Genomic DNA, 21,617 nt, shown 5'->3' with positions numbered 1-21,617 from the left:
GCCCTATCAAATACTATCCTCATTAGGAAAAGTTACTCTTCTTCCTTCTCAGTGTTACTCTGTGTTGCAGATCACAGAATCACAGAATGCTTGAGGTTGGCAGGGACCTCTGGAGATCATTAGTCCACCCCCCTTGCTCAAGCAGGGTTACCTAGAGCATGTTAGACAGGATCATGTCAGGCAGATTTTGAACATTTCCAGAGAAGGAGACTCTATAACCTCTCTGGGCAACCTGTTCCAGCGCTCTGTCACCCTCACAGGAAAGAGATTCCTCCTCATATTCAGGTGGAACTTCCTGTGGTTCAGTTTGTGCCTGTTGCATCTTGTCCTGGGCACCACTGAAAAGAGTCTGGCCCCATCCTCTTTACACCCTCCTTTAAGGTATCTGTAGATGTTGATAAGATTTCTGCCCTTCCCCCTCCTCCCCCCCTTTTTGACAGTTCGGTATCTTAGCGTATTATGATCAACATAATGCAAACTTCTCTGTGGGCTCTGTGAATAAAGATGCACAATTCCTGATTTTATTAAGAACTGTGCACCTGATTTGTCTTGAGCACAGCAGAGATTTTGTGCAAAACTTATTAAAAGCAATATCCAAAACTGCTGACTCATGGAGAAAACCTAGTGATAAAAATGTGAAGTACTTTCTTTCACAAAAGCTGAAATCCCTAATCCTCAATAAAAGCTAGGGTTAGGAATGGTAAAGGAAAATTAATATCCCCTTTACCCTGTGGGTGTTATATAAGACTTCAGTAAATCCCAGAGAATTCTCATAGAATTATTTTAAATCCTGAAAGTTATTTTGATGTTTTAGTTCTTGAGTTCTAACAGCTGTGATGCAATCATTTGATTGTGGTACACCATAAACATTTAAAGACAAACTGAACTCTGCTGTGTCTTCAGATCTAGTGCTTTCCCTTGGAACAGTGTTGGGAATTCCCCTCATATATAAAAAGAAAAATGCAGATTCATTAAGTACTTCTGCCTGTTCTCCAGAGCTTAGTGGAGCTATATTTTTATAACGGCAAAACTCAAACTTTTAGCGGTTTACTTTGTGCCTCTCGGTGGAAAGGTACCTCAGTGTATCTGCATCCCTGTGGAACTTTGCAGTCAGGACGAAGAATGTTGTTTGCTACGACCCCCAGCATGTACTACCCTCGCTCTAGAGCTGGCTAGCTAACATTTACCTGGACATGCATTACTTGATTCTCTCTTTTCTGTAAGTTAAAAGTAGGATTTTGTACTCACTTGGCCATGAATCATCATCTTTACATTTACCCATTCCTGTAACTTACCTTAGGGGGTAGACTGAAAATAGAACTGCCTGCTGACTTCCATCTGCTTCATTATGCTTCATTAATAATTACTTTGGAATGCTGAAAATAAAATCTGTTGCTGTATTTCTAAATCTCTACTTTTCACAGGCTAAACACTGAATGACCCAAAGTTTTGTATAATAATTTGGATAGATATGCTAGCAGTTTCTGCTAATGTTAATTGGGAGAGATTTTGCATGTTAGTCTATAAAATTAATCTGAAATTCCTCTGCACTTTAATATTAGGTTGTGTTTCCACAGTTACCCATATTGAAAAGATGTAATTTTGTGTGATGCCAGTGGTTAGACTAATAAATTACTGGTATGACCTAATCTGTATCCACATGTGGAACAGATACTATGGCAACTATTTGGATTGTTCATTGCTTTGACTCTAGCTGTATTGATGTCAAACCTTTCCATTGATTGCATTTTATGTAACTGCAGTATTAAAAATAATTCAGAGATGGTAAAAAGGTCATAGCAAATCCTTAGCCATAGCAAATGAGCCATTAAGGTTGAGATTTTTAAAAGCTATGTGAAGTTTTTGAGTGCCAGATCTGCTTATATAATAGCTTTTGTGGCTTGCAGACATCAAAAAACACCAATACTCTGAACCTTAGTTTGTCTGTTCTTTGTGGTGGCTTTAACAGCCCTAGAGCACCCGAGGTCAGCCTTCTGTGCTGTTGGAAAGTGATTTCTTGTTTTAGTTCTGATTAACTTTTCCTCATTTTCCATTTTTAGGTCAAATGACGGATCTGATTTATGCAGAGAAAGACTTAGTGCAATCTTTAAAGGAATATATCCGAGCAGAAGAATCCAAGCTTGCTCAGATTAAAAGGTAGGAGGAAAGGATTGCGTTAACCAAGATGCCTAATAAAATGGCTAATCCACTGTGCTGATTTATGTAAGACCTTCTTGTCGCAGTCTCTGTCACTGGATCTAGTTAATGCTTCCTCATAGACAATTGCAAAGTAGGACTATAGGTAACAATAACATGGTTGTAATTCTCTCTAGTAGAACTAGAGAAAGGTGTGCCTGCTTTAGAAATGTATTTAAATTCTCTGCTTCTTTAGTAATTGTCACTTGCTGGGCTTTTTCCACTTCTTTCCCTGTTCTTGTACTACCAGAAACACTCTGTGTAGAGTGACCTTGTGAACACTCTATGTAGAGTGACTCTATGTAGGAGACCTTTTCTGATAAGGGATGGAGGGGAACAGAAATTATTACTGTAGTATTAGTAGCATAAATGGCAGTTCAGATACCCTATAATGCAGAGCGTAAAGTTTCCTAATGTTAATTTGAAGTTGAAAGAATGTGTTCTCGTCAGTGGACAGCACTGCTATTCTGTTACCACAGAGCATTTTTCAGTCTGAAAAAAAAATCAAAGCTTTGGGTTTGGTTTCCATAAAGCTAACAAGTTATTGGGGGTACATAAAGGTTTGTGGTGTTACTCCAAGATGAATAAATAACACTTGCAGTGGTTGTGTGTTGTATATCGTTATCTTTATTTTCCAAACTGCAATAAGCTGAAAATTGGTGGCTAAGACTCATTGCAGGTGAGACTTATTTCCTTATCAGTAGATAAGTAGTAAGTTTTAAACTTACTACAACAGAAATACATTTAAGTTGTGATTAAAAAATTGGTTGTACTTCACTTCATCCCTGTGAAGTTGAATGCTCAGCAACGGGTTATAATGGCAAAAGGAGCGGTAAACTGGTTCTAGCCGTGTAATTGGGATGACTTAATAAGGAAGATATGCATTCATAAATCTGGTCTCAGACTGAGACATGTACTTCTTTTTCCAGCTGGGCTGAAAAAATGGATGTACTGACTAGCAAATCAACCTCCGATCCTGAAGGATATCTGGCACATCCTGTAAACGCATATAAACTGGTGAAGCGTTTAAATACTGATTGGCTGGAATTAGAAAACCTAGTTCTTCAGGATACAACAAATGGTAAGGAGTTTTAGAGGAGAAAATATTGGTAGGGGGTAGCCTTACAATACAGTTACTTCTCTTCCTTGTATTCTGAAAAGGTGCAAACTCAATAGTGATTTAAATGCTGTTGCCAAGTCCGTTTGAAACTTAGGGTAATGACTGGCCTCTTGTTACTGGCTACCTAGGAGTGGCAGTTGCCATTCAAATGCTTCTGAGTAAAGACTCAAAGTTGTCACATGACTAAGATGGGTAACATTTTGTCTTGTGCTGCATGGGAGGGGAGACTAGGATATCCCCCAAACTTTCAGTTTTGTTGGCAACTATTGTTTTATGCTTTATCTTGAGTTTTATGTTCCTTTAATTAAAACTTATCCTTCTGCCTTCATGATCTACTTCCTCCCTCAGCAGTTGTTTTTGATCACTTTGATCAGACACTGTACTGTATTGGTAAAGGAATTTCTGTCAGCTCCAGCATTAACAGTTGGCGAATGCTGTAGTCTGTCTATTGATGCAAGTGCTGTATTATCCTATTATCTATCAAAATGTCAAATATGTCAAAAAGTCTGTATGCCTAAATCTTGCTTCCTTAAGCTTATTCTTAATGTACATTTATTTTTACTGGGCTCTATGAAAGTAAGGGGGAAGAGGGAGTATTTCATGCGGAACACCCGGCATGATTTCAAGGCTTTTTCCAGCCAAGATTTTTTGGATGGAAAAATCATCTTAGGTGAAAAGAAAATAGACAATTGTATGAGGTACCTTTCTCTTAATTCTTTTTCTAAAGACTTTCTTTGAGAAGTCTGCTTGCCACGTGACTAGAAATAAATACTTTCTTCCTTCAGCTGCTCTCTCCCTTGCCCCTCAACCTGCTATACAACCTTGATTTATTTGCATAGCGCATTTAATCTTATTTCTTCATGTGTCCTGCCCTTTTAGTTGCTAGGTTTAAAGCCTCTTACCAGATAGCAAGCCCTTTAAAATCCTGTGTAGGGGATTCTGGTTCAGGGTCTGTGTTGCCTGAGCTGAGACCCAGATCTCTTATGTCTTAACAGATTGGTGGAGTGCAAAGTAGAAATCATTGTGGAATGCCATGATCTGCAGTTGTCTTTGTGGATATTGCAAAAGAACTGAGGGAAGCTACTAAGCTTTCATACTGGAAAGTGATGTTGCAGGAAACTGAAGATTTAGATGTACATTATACCTCAGTAACTGCAGCACAAGAAAATTGCTTTTTTAGTTTTTTCTTGCCTTTTTCTTTTGTCTCAGCTGTAATTCTTTAAAATGGGGCAGAAAACAATGTTTCTATAAATCGAGCCTGATATGAGGCTCTGATTCTTACAGAATTCTAAAAACAAACCAGATGTGATCTCTCATGTTAGTAGTGTGGTAGTATGTGTCTGTGTTCTTAATTCATTCAGACTCCGGCAGTAACAACTTCTTTCCCTTTTGTTGCAAAGGCTTTATTGCAAATCTCACAATTCAGCGTCAGTTTTTTCCAACTGAGGAAGACGAGACTGGAGCTGCAAAGGCTCTGATGCGCCTGCAGGACACATACAAACTAGATCCTGAGACTCTCTCTCGAGGTAACTTACCAGGTAATTGCACTGGGGTCCCTTCTGCCCTTCAGAAAAGGAGGTGGCAACATCTTAGCACTTTTGAGATTTTTATCTGTTCTCCTTCAGTGATGGACTATTTAAGAGCCATGGAATTAAAAATTTGAGATATACGCTTGGATGCATCTATTTGAATATTTGAGAACAACCTCAAAGTTGTTTCCCCTCAGGCCAAACAGCCATGATATACAGTGACCTTTTCAAGTAGCATGTTTTTTTTCTCATTACTCTAAAAAGCAAATGCTTGTTTCACTAATTACTAATACTAAAAATAAAAGCTTTCTTGTGCTGGCTGATGTAGTCTTCACTGTGCCAGTTACAGTGTAGGCAAGTAAAAGGGGCGCTTCCATGTCCCAGAGAACTTGCAGTCCAAGAGGGGGAAAAAAAGTGCTTCGCAACACATTGCTGTGCTGGCTCTTAGGATGCATGGCTCTATTTCTTCCCTCTGGTCTTCCAGTGGGGCTTTGCTACTGTTGTCATCTGTGAAATGAGGGTTAACAGCATATGCCACAGAAAGGTGTTTTGGAATCTATATAGATATTTTGTAATGCTTCAGTGTTTTGGCAGTTGAGCCCAGATAACTGTTCATAGTTTCTGCTTATAAGAGATTTGTTAGCAATAAATAGTAGTGTGGGTAGATGACTTCACAACATACAGTTCTAGTTGTTACCTGCAGGTGATTAACAGCAAACTCCTTAATTCTTAAAACTCATTTACCTATGCATCTGCTTAGCTGGAGCAAACAGGAATCTGCACAGTGAAAGTCAGTTGGATAGTTAGTTTGTCTGTAAATAACAATCAGTAGGAAGCTTATGCATAAACATGTTCCTTATTAAAATCTCCTGTAAAAAGCAAAAGGTATTTTTAGCTAGCTCTGTGTATGGCTGGGCTTCTCTGATCATCTAACTCCATTAATTCTTGGATTCAGCAAAATCAGCTAAGCTGTAATTTCTCTGCTTTTGTCTGCAGCAGAATAACTTAATGCTAACTTATGTTAAATTTCTCTTGGTTTGCATAGGAATTAATGTCATAGAATTATGACAGAATGTAGCCTTTAATTCTTGAAGGTGATCTCTTTGGTGTAGAACTTCAGACAATGTTTGACAATATTTTAGAAACCTTTTTAGATGATCAGTGTTTGTTTACAGCTGCTTCTCCTAGGTTTTGAAGACAAGGATGTGTTTATAGACCACTTAATTTTCTTTTTGTTACCAGGAACAAAATATAGATCCTCTTTGACAGTGGGAGACTGCTTTGGCATGGGCAAAACTGCTTATAATGATGGAGACTATTATCATACAGTACTCTGGATGGAACAAGCCTTAAAACAGCATGATGAAGGGGAGGATACCACAGTCAGCAAAGTGGAGATCCTAGATTATCTCAGCTATGCTGTTTTCCAGTTTGGGGATTTACATAGAGCCACGGAACTCACCAGACGTCTGATATCTCTTGGTAAGAACAAAAGATCCACTGTGCCACTAAAGCAACAGAGCCAAGAATGCTCACAGTCAACACAATAGTGAGTTAACAGGAAGAATGTTTTACAATAAGCATAGCTCCTGGGGGAGAAAGTCTGCTTTTGCTTGAAGTGTCTTCAGCAATGTATCCTGTAGTCCATGCTGTTATTACCTGAAGACTAAATTAGTCTGACTGAAGTGCTGAGACATTGTGTTTAGTAATTGTTAAAACCTGGGTTATCTCGTTCTCAAACTGGAATTCCTAGATTAAAGTTTACAGGTATATGAACATGTATTGAATCCAGCTCATTTTGCAATGGGGCAGTGCACTGATAGCAGTACACAAATCCTTATCAGCACCGTACAGTGGAATAGATTTGGCATTCTCTTTTGGAAGCAGCAGCTTCCTCTGCTCTGGTTTAACCTTCCTTATCTAGCTAATACCAGCCTATGTTCTATTGAGTGGTTACTTCTATGGCCTTCTGGATTAATTACATAAGATAAACACAGTAAGTTTGGTAGGGTGAAAGAAGAAAACTGTTCTAGGTACTAATAACTAAAAATACTTAGTAGTGAACAGGGAATTATTCTTTAGTTATGCTGGCTAAAAAAAAGAGATCTAGTGTTTATTGATTCATACAAATATCCAGTAATAAATCAGTAATGGTAGGTCTAATAATGCATAGTGATCCATGATACCTTCTTTATAAAAACTTATTATAAACCTCTAGAAATGGATGTTAGAGCTAGGCTGCTAAGTGGTAGCCCTCACCTCTGAGCTTTCTACCTTTAGAGGAAGCCTTTGGGATTGAAGTCTGCCTCAGGGCTCCACTACAGTCCTTGTGCAATATCAATGAGAAGCAGTGGAGGAATGGGGAGGATGGGAGGTGCAACAACTAGATTGATCTCTATGTACAAGCGCTAAGGTCTGCTTATCCTAGGCAGAATTGGACAGATGAAGCTTGGAGGAAAGGAGGGATGTGAAGATCCCAAAATTCTTTTTCCCCCTGAAATTCAAATTTTTGTCATAGATTCATCCAGAAACTTCTCTTGCAGGATTATACCTAGCTTCCCTTTGCAAAGAAAAGGAGAAGCTTGTCCAGTGCTGGTTTTCAGTGCAGGCTGGAGCTGATGTCTTTGGCCGTCTCATGATGCTTTTTGAAGGGGGGAATTATTGTAGCGTCTTGATGAAGACTTGTATTATGCAGTCTCAGTAACTGCTTAAGTCACTAGTTCTGTCATTTTTGTTTTATTTTGTTTTTTTCCCCTCCTAACCAAGACAGTACTCATGAGAGAGCAGGCAGTAATCTCCGTTACTTTGAGAAATTGCTGGAGAAGGAGAGAGAAGATAAGTCATTAAATAAGACAATAACTACAACAGAACCTGTGGTGCAAGGTGGGGCCTACGAGAGACCTCTTGACTACTTACCGGAGCGTGATATCTATGAGGCCCTCTGCAGAGGTGAAGGGGTGAAAATGGTAAGAGACTGTCTGTATTGCTGCTGCTTAAGGGTAGGGTGATCAAGCTTGATAAAGCATGTTAAGTTAACTGGTTATTTTTTGGAAAAAGGTGTAGTTCTATCTATGCTGAGATTTGTACCCAGTTATATCTTGGCCTCTGTATTGTTAGCTCTTAACCCAAATGGAAAAACAGTTCTCAACTGTTCTTCTTAGTGGTTGCTGAAAATTAATTCTCCTGACTGTCTATTCAGACATTTTAAATGCTACTGTATCAATATACTACAGGCTTTCTCTGAGAATGAACTTTGCAGCTGTTACAGAATCACTTTAATCCTTTCCCGTTTGCAGGTCTTAAAGACATCCCTCTGGGTGGCCATTTTGATCAAACAGTTTCTAGTACCTCTCTTCAATTATGGCTTTAATTCTCAGTTCAGGGAGAGGAATTGGTGATTGTTCCATCTGCACAGTCTTACTTAAAAGATACAAAGTTTTTACAGCTGTATGCTTACATAGTTGCTGAGTTTCTCTAATCTGTAACAGATTATGATTCTATTCTAGAGGTTAGTAGTCCAGGTGTTGCTCAGTGGCATCTTTTAGAGAGTAATATACGCTAGTTTTTACTCACAGGATTAATTGCATGCTTAATTCTTAAATTTGATAGTCAACTGACACGGTTGCTTTTCCAGTGTGTTTGTATAGTGGTATAAGACATCTCGTTTATGCTCATGAAAAGTGGTTGAGCAAACAATGCATCTTGCTTGGCACTTTCCATTTCAGACACCTCGAAGACAGAAAAGGCTGTTTTGTAGGTACCATGATGGAAACAGGAACCCTCATCTGCTAATAGCTCCCTTTAAAGAGGAAGATGAATGGGATAGCCCTCATATTGTACGATACTATGATGTCATGTCTGATGAAGAAATTGAGAAAATCAAACAACTAGCTAAGCCAAGGGTAGGTTTTCACCCTTTTATCTCAATGTGAGTTGCAATTCAGTGTTGTAGTCTCTATTAGCAAAGACTGGGCAAAGGATTTGAGAGATTTGGTTTGATTCTACAGATGATGCACTGCAGCTGTGAGCCGAAGGGAATGATTTTGAAGTTGCTTGGTGATATACAACCATAAATATCTTCAGGAGCCTGGGCTTTATGCAGTATTGCACTTAATTAAGTGAAGTTTTCAGTATATAGTTTAAGAACTTTTAGGAGACTAGGGACCAGACCTGACAAGGTAGATTGGTGCCTGACTGGCTTATAGTGGTAGGAGTTAGCTGTCTAAATATTTTCAGTTTCATTTCAGCAGGTAAACTTAACTTTAAAACAAAATCAAGAAGACCTCAGATATCAACAATACCTGATGTGTGGATTTCTCTCAAAGCCTGTAGAAGAATATCTAGATGTTTGTGGGTTTTGCTTATTGTAAACTGAAATCTACCACTTGTGTGTTAAACTATAGTCTAGACCTGCTTAGAGCCAGACATTTTAGATGCCATGGTTGCATGCAGGAATGGAACTGCAGTGTTCTCCTAAAGCCACGCGTTGTGTTCATTGGCACTAATGCAGTATAGGTGATGTACAGTGGAGCATTCTTTTGTGCTCTCTAGTAGTTGACAGTTTTGGACACTTAGGAATGGCAGAGTACTTCCAAGGATGAATGCATAATGCAGTCTTTTTCCCTAGAGCACTTTGGATCTGACTTTTCCACCTAGATAGTTGCTTAGTGGGCAGCAGAGAAGCAGGTTCAACAGCTTGTCTCCTACATGTAGATCCAACTCAAAAGGCAACAGCTTTGAATGAGAATTTCATTTTTGATGCAATAGCTCTTTACCAGTGCTGTGAATTGTAGTTGCTCTGTACACAATAGGAAAGCACCTAGCTAATGGAAAATTTAGAGATTGTATTTTGTAGCTGTTTGTTGTGTGCATGTGTATAGGGGTTCTTCCCCCTCCTGGAAGTAATCGGTGTTACTCTGGCTTTCCTTACCAGTGGAAAAAAAAAATTATGGCAGCTCAGGGTCAGTAATAATGTTATGCCTTGCTCACTACTACTTGTCAGATTAGATAAATTAAAACTAAAAGCATATATAGTTATGAATGGTTCAGTAGCATTTTTCATCTAGCTACTGCTATAAGCCACGGTACTAAAAGTCCAGGCCACAGATACGTGCAGAAGGGTAATTCTTAATGTAAACATAAAGATCTAGTTAGAAATGGATTGAGAAACTCATACTTCCTAAGCACAGGAATTTATTTGGTGTGCTTATGAAGTTGGACTTTCGTGCGTATCAGCTATGAGGAGTGCTGGCAGAACACTCCTCTCTGCATGAGGACTCTCACTTCCATAACAGATTTTTTTTTCCTATTATGTCATACTGTAAAACTATTCCTGGAACTTTAGGAGCTTCAAATAAAATGGAAGCATCCAAATGGAACGTGTCATTTAATCTAGTTTATCAAATTAAGCACACTCTAATTTTGTTTGATGTGCTGTGTTCAAAATTTTATTTGTGGAGTTAACTTTGCTCACTGTGAATATTGATTATTATGTCATTAATGTTAGAGAAGTTCTTGTTCATGTCATTAATGTTAGAGAAGTTCTTGTTCATGTGACCTGTGTAGTAGAAGACGCGGATAAGTCCTGGTGAAAGCATGTAAATACTATAGTCTTTGATCTCTTGCCTTTCCTGCTTCTCTTCCTCCATCCCACCACTTCCCCAATTGATCTATAGCTCAGTTGCAGGAGTAGCTCTGAATTCAGCAGTACCACTGAAAGAATGGAAAATAAAATCCTGTGATGAGATGGTACTTGATAAATGTAGCTTAATTTCATCCAGGAAATTTTAGTTGGTAATCATGGAAGCTTTCAGACAAGACTCAAAGTAGTTTGTTAGTTTTGGGCTTGGAAAGATGAAGACGTCCTTTGTACAAAAATGTAGTTACAAGAAATCTCTACTTCTGGGCCCAAACACTTTAACATTATCTGCAGTTTACATTTGCCAGTATTTTTGTTTTGCTGAAAAGTAACATCTGTACATGATTGAGAGTAACTGTATTCAACTTTGGTTTCATGCTTGTTTTTCAAAATGCATTTACTTTTACATTTCAAAAGAGCAGTTCCAACTTTACAGGCTTCACAGCTTTTTCAAGGCTGACTTGTCAGCTGCTAGCAATTGGGAGGGGTCAAGAAAATTGCTAATTTTATTGGTGTGGTTAGCATTAGGACAGGTCTATCATGAAATTATGGAAACATCCAGAATTTCAGCAGTGAGGTTGCATGTGATATGGGCATGCCTGAACAGAAAAAGATAGAGCATGGAAGGACTCTTGGAGTTCTGAACATTGTTATAGGTTTTCAGCAATACAGAATTTTATAAGGAAAAGGTAGTTTTAATGGACTATGCTAAACTGAAGTAAACTAAGAGGAAGAAAGGATGAAGCTTTTGACCAGTGTGGTGTTTCATAATGATTCTTCACAGCCCAGTAAACATCTATAAGGCTCCCTGAGAGAGGAAACCACACCAAGGAGCTTTTTTTGAATCGGTGTGTATTATCATGTGAGCTGTAGTTTGGATACTTAAAATATGTTTGTGTTAGTAAGTGGAGAATACTACATCTCAGAAATGAGATGTGTTCTGTTGTCAGACCAAGGAGCTAATATATGAATGCTCTTGTATTGAACATATTGTAGTTTTGATTTATTTAGATCAACAGCTAGGTACAGAAAGCCAGCAAGCATATTCTAGCTCAAAAAATGGCATCATAACAAAAAATTTGGAAAGACAGACTTTATCCCCAAGAGCTATGCTTCATTGTACGAATGAAATACTTTCAGTCAGCCTGGCCTCTCCTTTGATTTATACAGGAGAAATTTGGAACAAAATACCAGATTGAATGAGAAGTATGAGAATAGTTGTGCCAAGAACTCTTGTACAGGGAGAAGTTAAAATGAATTGTAAAGCTGATTGGAAAGGAGACTCACTTGAGGAAATGTGAAGGAAATAACGATAGCATACTGTGATGAAACTATGAAAACGAAAAAAGGATTGTTTGTGACCTGTAATTAAGTGGAAGGAAGCAGGCGTGACTTGGAGTGTTAGTGGTTTGCAAAAGAGAACTTAAAGATGGTCTGAGCTGGTGCAGTCAGATTGCATGATTCTTGTTCTCAGTTGCAAGTATAAATACAAAGTGACCTATTATCTTGTGCTAGCATTAATCTATCACTTTGACACTGCAGCAAACCTAATCAATCTTCTAATCAAGTTTCAGACTTCTGCCACAAATAGTGATGTGGCAGAACAGTGGTGATTTTTAAATACTGATCAGTAAGCATAAGCAATGTCCTTTTGCGTTGTGTCTTTGTAATGTTATAATACTACCTCAGACTGTCTCTGTGAATTAGCTGTTCCAGATATCTTGCAACTGGAAAATCTGAGCACAGTGATGTTAAGACTTGTCCTAAGGAGCCTCCTACTGATGCAGATTTGTGGCCCTGTAACTTAATTCATTTCATAAGTTATCATCTCTTTTTCATCTCTGAGAATGAGGATGAGCATGAGGCTCAGGCTGGCTGTATTTATGGAGTATCCAACCACTTACTTTCTGCCCAGGATTTAGGATTCATATATTGTTAATTTTTGTTGCAGTTTCCTTTTGCTAATATTGACTCCGGTTGTCTGAAAACTACCTTCAAAACCTGTTCAGCAAGCTGTGTCCACTTGTGGATTTAAAGACTATCGTAGCTTATGCAGTCAGTCATACTCTTTTTCCAGGATCTACTAGAGGTGATGGGTTGCACTTGCATTTCTGCGTGCACCATTCTAGAACAAAATCCAACTCTAGATTGGAGCTGTGACTTTCTACTAGTGATAGGTTTAAATTGGATAAACCTCAAGTGCTGATTTTGGTTAGGATGAAAAATAAATTTAAGAAAAAATAATTTTTAACCTGTAGTTGATGGGTTTTTCCCCGTTGGGATTTTTTGTTTTTGACACAGCTGGCACGAGCCACAGTACGTGATCCCAAAACCGGTGTCCTTACAGTGGCTAGCTACAGGGTATCAAAAAGGTAAGCATACAGAAAAGTTAAGCGTTAAGCTTTTTGTACCAACCAGTCCTTATCTACTACCTAGAACTTAAAACTTTAAATACTTTACTGGTAGCAAAAGCCTGCAGACCAAATGCATGTTAAATGGCTTTTTTTAGCCATGTGATTGAGGGCAGAAGTAATCCTTCTCTTTTGGGAAATGAGTAGTTCTGGCTAATATTCCAAAATTACATATTAAAATCCATTTTCCTTTTCTTTATCCTACCTAGCTCATGGTTGGAAGAAGATGATGATCCTGTTGTGGCCAAGGTAAATCACCGAATGCAGCAGATCACTGGCTTAACAGTAAAAACAGCTGAACTATTGCAGGTTGGTATGGATGTTTCTTATCAGGATGAAATCTGCTCATTAGCTGTCTGGATGTTGTTTGTACAGAAGTAACTACAGGCATGGCTTTTATTCAGTCCCTCTTAGGGATTCTGTCTGCTGACCAAACACCTATGTTCCCATGAGTAGGTGAGGAAGGTGGTCATGAAAAGTGCAGAGATGTTTTCAGCTGTATTTAGCCCTAATGACCTGACAGATGCATGTTTTGCAATTCTGTGGCATACAGAGAAGGATGGAGGCCATATAAAGGGTAGGAGATAACTGTGCAGGGATCTGAGGTTTACAAAAAAACCCAAACTTTCTAAACTGTAGCTTGTTTTGAGCAACATGCTCACCGTTTATTTTAGTCTGTTAAAGTTGAGCCTTCTTCATAGACCAACCTTTCGAAGACAAATGTTTTTCATAGTCCTGCTATATTCTAATGAGTCTGATCCTTAGCATACTGTTGGAGTGAGAGGAGAGAGCAAGTGAAACAACTTTACCAAAATAGTTATGACATGTTCTCCTTCTCTATGCTCCTTGAATTCCAGCTTCAGAGTATGACTGAAGTGCTGTTGAATTCTGGCTGTTGTCAAGAGCCAGGTAACTGTGCTTACCTGGGAAGCATATTAAGTGCAGCCTGAGAGTTGTTCTGAATTATGAAGTATGTGATCCTCAAATAGCTTAAGTGAGCAAAGAGGCAGTTTTAAACTATCTTGTACCTTCTGTGTTCTAGATTGGCATGTGTATGTGACAGATCATGTGTGTAATATGGAATCTAATTCTAGGCTGTTCATCTCCTAGACTGGATGCATGCACTAGAGAAACACTTGTATTTTGCCTTACAAGAAAGCAAGCAAGTGTGAAAGACTTTCTGCTTTTCCTTTCCATTTTTCTGCTTATTCATATTGTGAGAGATCATTTAAGATGATGCTTCTTGTCTGTGTACCTTGTTGCTGGCATTTTTAAGAAAAATGAAGTGAAACATGCTGTGGTGGATGAAAACCTTGCCACAAAATGCTGTTTCTTAAGGAATGTTCTGAGTCTTTGAGAGAAAAGTGTCTGATTTGCAGTTCAATGTTTGTTTATGCTCCCTTCTTCAACAGGTTGCTAATTATGGAATGGGAGGGCAGTATGAACCACATTTTGACTTTTCTAGGGTAAGATCACACTTTCAGTTACTCTTTGGGGGGAAAAGGGATTTCTTTGGGAGAAAACGGTGTGAGAAACCTTTTGTATTGAAATGTATTTTCTGTTAAAACAGTAATCTAGAGCCCAGTTGCGTGAGGTAGATGGTGACCTTTGGAAAGCCTTCATAATACCTTGTCTGATGCTTAAAGTTCAGAACAATGAACAAATCAGACTGCCCACTTATTTTTGTCATCTTGGTTCCTTGCACAGTATAGAGATAATGAGTGCAGCAGTTGAATATGTTCTTTCCATTACCTTACCAGGAAATTGAGGTCTGGGAGCCCTGGACTGCAAGTGTACTGAGTTGTTCCATTAAGTACTTGAGTTCAGCAAGGCTGTCGGAATTCTCCCTTGTTCATTTGGCTACTTGATGCTTTGCTGGAGACTACGAAGCATTTAGCAGGAGGTGCCTGAGTTGTCTTCCTCCTCCCCTCCCCCAGCCTTTGAGTCTCGGAGCCAGGCTGGCAAAGCCCTTAGGATGCTCGCAGCCCTACAGGGTGAGGGGAGCTGTCTCAGCTCCCTGTTCAGGAAGGCAGTGCTAAAAATGAGAGCATGAAAACTGTTGATCTACACTAGGGGGCTCTACCTAGCTAGCCACCACTCTGGTTAGCTGCAGCAGAGGGGAAAGTACAGGGACAGATTCTTATTTGTTGTTTTAAACACTTTGTGAATGCAGTAATAATACTGAAGAGCTATGGCAACTGGCAATTTAAAATATATAATCTATTTATGATAGATTCCTGCACCCAGAGAGCAACCCAGTAACTTTGAGCGCATGTCAGAATGGAAGCCACCATACTTAACAGTGTATTTAAGGGGGTTGGGTGGAGGAGAACCCCTGAACTTCAACACTGTGGAACCTCATATTCACAGCTTTGGCCTGTTGAAAGCAGTTTCTTAACTTTAAGAATGCCTGATATCCTGAGTCAAGCAAATACTCCTAGATTTTTTTTTTCTTCAAAGCTTTTGAACACAAGGAGCTCAGCTGTCAAGTTGGCCAGCATAGTCTTTACTTTTGGATTAGGCAACTGGGGCAGAGCTCCACTTGGAACATAACCTTGGCTACAGTCATCAGTTAAGGCAAGGCAATCATAAGATTTGCTGTGGATTTGCACTGGTCCTCCAGGCTCTGTGTGCATTGCAGATTTCACTATTGAAATCCAGAGATGTCTGTCTTGCAGTCTCTTGATCAGCCTTGCAGGTTTTTATTCTCCTGCAGGTCTCAAACAGACACTTTATGTTACAATATTGCTCAATGTTGTAGGAAGTCTTTTCAGTTGAGGTCTAGAAATGTATGGCTGAACCTGAGTTTTGCAGTGGTTTAGAGAGGCCAGGGAGTCTCCTGTATTTCAGTGCTTTTATGGTTGACTGAATTTACATATACAAAAGCAAATCCATTTGAGGGAAGACCTTTTAATAAAACTTACTCTTCAAGCAGATTAAACCACAACACTTTAGAGGTGGTGGCTGCAGGGTTTTTCTTGCTATTCCTGTTTTTCCCTAATCCTGATTTCTGATGTTCAGCTTGAAGTTAACTACTGCTAGCAGTATAAACAAACACTCCCTTGCATCTTTTGAAGGGAACAGGGACATACTAAGATTCCAGATGTTTCCCCTCCACCTCTCCCCTTCAAGCTGGCTCTTGCCTTTCAACAAATGAAGCTGAAAGCTTCTTAAAGTAGAATAAAGACAATTGTATCTTTTTGATGTGATCCTTAATCCCAGACAGGCACCCACCTAAGTCCATTATTGCTATTCTAATTCATCGCTGTTGGCCCAAAATACATGTGGTGTCCCCCCCCCCAACATTGACACTGTTTCTAATGAGCATCAGTATTGTATGGACACTTTATGAGAACGTAATTTTATCTAAAGCATGCTGAAGTTAATAGGAATTTTCATATTGACTTTGGTTGTCTTTGCATCAGTGTTCAGTGCAATAAGCCTGTTGATAATGTCATAAGACTACTCAGATACCAGCTATGCTGCAGGCTCTAAAAGCATTGCTTCTGATCTAAGAACTGCTTTAGGACTACTTTTCCTTATAGCATCCAAATGCAGTGTGCATGCATTTGTGCATTTTGTTTGGCTGCAATATGTAATGGCTTTAATACTGCCCTATATGAATTGTCCGCTTTTTTAAAATTCAAGCCTAAATCAAGCTTGAGGCTCTTTTTGCAGAGAGCTACACAAATGTAACGCTAGTGTGAGCCTGTTTGGAACTTGGGTTAAAGTTGTTGTCTGTTACAGCGACCCTTTGACAGCACACTCAAATCGGAAGGAAATAGGCTAGCGACGTTTCTTAACTATGTAAGTACCTCTTTGTCTGCTGTCTGTGAGCTTGAAGTTTGCAGTTATTCTCATTTAATTTTATAGAAAGATGAACCAGATGCTTTCAAGCGGTTAGGGACTGGAAATCGTGTGGCCACTTTTTTAAACTATGTAAGTATGATGATCCTTTTTGCATTGAGTGCAGCTTCTAGTAGTATCTTGTTTACAGCTTGTGTAGTTGTTTTTGTAGAGACTTCCTGGCATCTGGAAGTAGGGACTTCATTGTTTTTGCAGCATCAGGTGCTGTCCCATTTGAATTATTAGGAATCTGATGTTCTTTAACCTCAGTGCTGAAAGTCTAATTTGAATAGAGCTCAGTTGCTTGTTCTGGTGTCACTACTGTGAAGTCTTTGACTTTATTGGATTTCCATTGGTGAGAGAGGAGAATTTGGCTTATTTCTCAAAGGTGAGTGCTTGGAGCACTCCTCATACTGTACTATGTTCACAGTATTGACTATTGTTCAATTACTGTGGGATAGTCATGTTTTCTACCGTGGTTTGGCAGCACTTGATGTTGTGATCTGCTGGCAGTCTCCATTTTAACAGTTTGAAGAAAACTAGAATTACTCTGGCATAGCTGTCACTAGGAAATGAAGACAAAGCTAACAAATTCAGTGCAACTGGGGAATGGGGTCCAAATGCAGAACTGAAAACATTAATTAGTGCCTGCATTATACAGCCTACAGACGATGTACACTGGAATCATAGACAAATACCAGTGATAATAGTGGCATAACATTCTGACAACCATTTTGTTCTTACAACACTTTGTCAGCCAGTAATTGGGATCACCTAATCTGGTATGTCTAACTTTTGAGTGGAAACAACTTCAAATTTAAAATTTCATGAAGTAGTATTTTGCTGAACTGGCATTTAGAGTGAAATGTAGTTCAAAACATAACCATTCTCAGCATATGAGTGAAAAATATCTTATTCTGACTCTTGTTTTAGGTAGGTAATAGCAAAATAGACTACTGCAAAGAGGCTTTGTAACATGATATTGCCACAATCTGTATTTTGCTTATCAGACTTTCAGACAAGCCTTGATTGAGATTGCTCTGCATCTTTTTCTCCACCAGTTGTACATGGTCAAAGGCAGCTTATCATTAATATGCCCCATGTAGAACATATCACACATCCCTACTAAAAAAGTGGTTTGTTGCTAAGATACAGGAATTAACTTGCAAAGTTGCATGCACATGCTTTCTAGTTGGAAGAGGGGGGAAAAAATGTGGCTCTGGCATCTTATACCCTCTTATTGTAGGTACCAAGCAGAAGGACACCAAAGTGGTAATAAAATCTGCTTTAAACACAAATCCAAGTTAAGATAGAAAATATGAAGACTTGGCATGTATTAATGGTAGTTCTGCTGTTAAATTTGGTGGGAGTAGGATCTTGATACATTTGTTTCTTTTTAATTAGAACCTGATCAAAAACTAATTGAAATCAGGGCAAGAAGTTCTATTTCAGTGGGAGTATTTCTGGGAACTTCAGGGGTCTTTGGATCAAGCCTGTAGAATTTATAGTGAATCCATCAATAATGAATTAAAGTAAAATTCCTTCCAATAGAAAGGGGCAAAGCAGAGAGGCATTCCTTTAGAGGCATGAAGTCCTTGAAGTAGCATAATGCTGTTGAACTTACAGGAAACACTGCAGAAAAGTGAGGTTTTCTACTAGTTTGTATAGTGACTGAAGTGGTTGAGAGAGATGCATAAACCAAATCAGGAAAGTCTGTTCTAAAGACATGGTTTTAATTTGTGAGGAAATGTGTAGTTTAAGACACTTATGTTTTTCTAATTGGATCATAAGAAATTGGAATGAAATTCCAATGAAGTCTTCTCCCTTGTTCTAGAGGAGCTACGTTATTAACACTGCAGGTACACAACTGATTTTGGCTCTTTCTGTGATAAGTTAAACTAGATGAAGTGCTGAACAGAAGTCTTCAGTTGAAATAAGACTTCAAAAGTGGTTTCTGTTCTGCCTTTACGGTTCACATTGCTTGCAATGCATCCTCTTCTCATTAGTGCCTATCAGAGGTGTGGGTAGAAATCCATCTCGTTAGGGTTTGGGGCACTTGGGAGGCTGCATGCACAAAAAGCACTGTAAATGTATGGAGTGTATTGACCTTGTTTTCTCAGATGAGTGATGTAGAAGCTGGAGGTGCTACAGTTTTCCCAGACTTTGGGGCAGCAATATGGCCTAAGAAGGTAAAATTTTTTGATACTTATTCCAGTTGCTTTCCACTCATTTTCCACGTAACAGGCATCTAAAAGTAACCTCATATAGCCTTACATACATTTAAAAAGTCAACTAATGTGGCAAGTGTTTTCCTTCCCCTTACCTCCACCAATGACAACTTGATCATGTATCAAGGCAATTGTATCTGATTTTGTAGACTGCGAGGGAGTTTACCTTGTTCTGTGATGTATAATCTGAACAATTTCTTCTATGGAGTTCTTAACAAAAGACTTGAACAAGTAAGGCAACTCTTTACTCTGAACATGGCTGAGATAATAAATTTGGACTAAGTTTTTCACGGACTGTCAATAGGTGACCTATATTCACCTATTCACTCTGTTACTGAGTTTGTAAGTATTTATGACCTATCTTAACTATAACTTGAATAGTTAGGTTGACTAAGTTCTGACTAAACTGACTTCACTTTTCAGGGTACAGCAGTGTTTTGGTACAACCTTTTCAGAAGTGGTGAGGGTGACTATAGAACGAGGCATGCAGCTTGTCCAGTCCTAGTAGGGTGTAAATGGGGTAAGTAATACTCATTCCTAAATAAGTCCTGAAGGTTTGCTTGTATGCAGAGGTGCTGATGTACTGAATCCTTAATAACCTGGATGTTGCCACTTTAACTGCTAGAGTTCTTTGGCCGTAGTGAAAAATAACACTGTCAGTATCGTGTTATGTTAAGCTGGTACATTGTTCAACTGTGGTGTTTGGTAGTGAATCTTTTTCTTTGTGTTAGTGACAATGCAAAGCATGCAAAAATGTCACTAGTTCAGTGTAGTATATCTGCATCTGAGTGACTTGAAGTATCATTTGATTAGAATTGTCTGTTTCCACAGAAACTGCTACGTAGCCTTAACTGTGTAAGGGGAAGAAGTCCTTGTAAGAAACATTCACGTTGCACACCCTACAGTTTAAGGGCATGTGTGTTTTATGAGTGGGGCCTGAATACTTTCGGAGAGAGCCCTTAAAGATCAAGTGCAGAGGGAGCCCTTTCAACCATGATAGTAAGGTGTGCCTGTTGCTGTAAATAAATTTTTGGTTAAACATTGACACTGAAGAGCATAATGAAGTTGAACAGCGGATAAATTTGAAAGATCTAAGAAATACTGTGCAGAATAGAAGAAAAATTTTATGCGCGCGCGCACACACACACACACACACACACACACATATATATATATATATGTAAAAGGGATAATACTATTGATGTGTCTTCAGGTTCCTCCCTTTAGCACTTCTCTTCTAGTTTGCCCTGGAAATATCTCTTTTCTGATCATGTTATCTGACCAGATGAGTGTTACTATGCTTCCTAGAAGCAAGCAGTCTGATATTGTACAGCAAACAGGAAATAACTGTCTTGTTGTTTACACTGAATATCCATAGTCTGTGAACAAGGGATGATGTTTCCCACTTTATTCAACTGGTTTTGGACAGTGAAGAAATTCTGCTGACTGCTGAAAGTAACTTATGTCTCAAGCTTCATGTCATCTACTTGTATGTCCACCACCCTCAAGCTTTATGGCATTCCACTGAAGTTCCAGAGCACACAGATCTATAGTGATGGTAGACTAGAATACACTGTTCTAGTCACTGTTGGTCCTGGAATTGAGCAGTTGGAAAGATCTTATCTTCATCTATTTGAATCATATGTCTTTTACATTGAGTGGGAAGACAAGCAGTATAAGCAAGGATCCTCAGATTATTTCAAGTAAAATCTTATCCCTTAGCCTGGGTGGCAGTGATATACACAGACTGGGTACGCAGTGATAACTAATTTGATGTCCTTATTTCACAGTTTCAAACAAATGGTTTCATGAAAGAGGAAATGAATTCTTAAGACCTTGTGGGAGAACAGAGGTCGATTGAGATCCAACCTGCTGTGGACGATCATTTTTTCTTTTCCTTCCATCTCCTTTTCTACTGTTTGTTCTTCCAGTTCATTTCTAAGAAATGATCCATCTTTTATTCTCTAAGAGTCCTAGCACTTTATCCAAAAAGGACAACAAAATGTAACAGCTGTGAGTGAAAGCAAATGGTATGTTACACATCCTTGTGTTTTGGTTACTGTTAATTCTCCATCACTGTTCATCCCCCAGCCATCTTTCTCATTTTACCCTTCAATCCTTACAACTTCCAGCAGAAGTGGTGCAAACAGTGCTGTGGGTGATTCACATGTTTGGGTGCCTGGTCTTGTGCCTTTGTACCTCAGAAGTTTTAGATGTTAAATATTTCTTTGAACCAAAGTTTGTGTACATGTTGATTTTATTGTATTTCTGTGGATCACAAGTTTTGAAACAAAAATAAAAGCTCTTTACAAAAAGCAGTTCTTTACTGTGTGCCCTTAATGGCTGTACTATTGCTTCATTTTAAGGGACAGTGGACCTTTGCTTTACCCTTTATACCCTTTGACCATTTACTTTGTTGCCCTTTACTTTTAGAAATATGTTACGGTTTTGGACAATGCTTTACTTAAGGCTCCAGCACATGATACCAAACTCTTCCACTTCCTACTGAAGCTGAAATTTTGTGTGTTGAAACTACAATATTTTCTGAGTTGTTAATTCTTGTATTGTGAGGTACTATCTAGATCTGATGCAAGAGTTTACAAAAATCCACTCCAAAATGGAAGGCCTTCTCCACAGTGAGTGTAATTT

At 38.8% G+C, this 21,617-nt stretch overlaps 1 protein-coding gene across 5 annotated transcripts in view; it reads left to right on the top strand.

The window, feature by feature from the left end:
- Window positions 1-21,286, top strand: part of P4HA2 (prolyl 4-hydroxylase subunit alpha 2) — a 30,138-nt gene extending 8,852 nt beyond the window's left edge. For 2 of the 5 annotated variants that reach the window (XM_062587209.1, XM_062587208.1), the window contains exons 4-17: window positions 2,061-2,157; window positions 3,126-3,277; window positions 4,717-4,854; window positions 6,088-6,327; window positions 7,612-7,811; window positions 8,571-8,747; window positions 12,785-12,855; window positions 13,104-13,203; window positions 14,307-14,360; window positions 16,642-16,701; window positions 16,768-16,833; window positions 18,861-18,929; window positions 19,392-19,488; window positions 20,759-21,286. In XM_062587209.1, coding sequence (XP_062443193.1) covers window positions 2,061-2,157; window positions 3,126-3,277; window positions 4,717-4,854; window positions 6,088-6,327; window positions 7,612-7,811; window positions 8,571-8,747; window positions 12,785-12,855; window positions 13,104-13,203; window positions 14,307-14,360; window positions 16,642-16,701; window positions 16,768-16,833; window positions 18,861-18,929; window positions 19,392-19,488; window positions 20,759-20,829 — 1,592 coding nt within the window. In that variant the 3' untranslated portion in view covers window positions 20,830-21,286. The remainder of the gene's footprint in view (window positions 1-2,060; window positions 2,158-3,125; window positions 3,278-4,716; window positions 4,855-6,087; window positions 6,328-7,611; window positions 7,812-8,570; window positions 8,748-12,784; window positions 12,856-13,103; window positions 13,204-14,306; window positions 14,361-16,641; window positions 16,702-16,767; window positions 16,834-18,860; window positions 18,930-19,391; window positions 19,489-20,758) is intronic. The other 3 variants (XM_062587211.1, XM_062587212.1, XM_062587213.1) reach the window with 3 other exon arrangements.
- The last annotated feature ends 331 nt before the right edge of the window (window positions 21,287-21,617 follow it).

This window comes from Rhea pennata, chromosome 14, assembly GCF_028389875.1.
Source record: "Rhea pennata isolate bPtePen1 chromosome 14, bPtePen1.pri, whole genome shotgun sequence".
NCBI lineage: Eukaryota > Metazoa > Chordata > Aves > Rheiformes > Rheidae > Rhea > Rhea pennata.
Note: the sequence above shows the minus strand (reverse complement) of the source record. Positions and strands in the feature narration are given on the sequence as shown.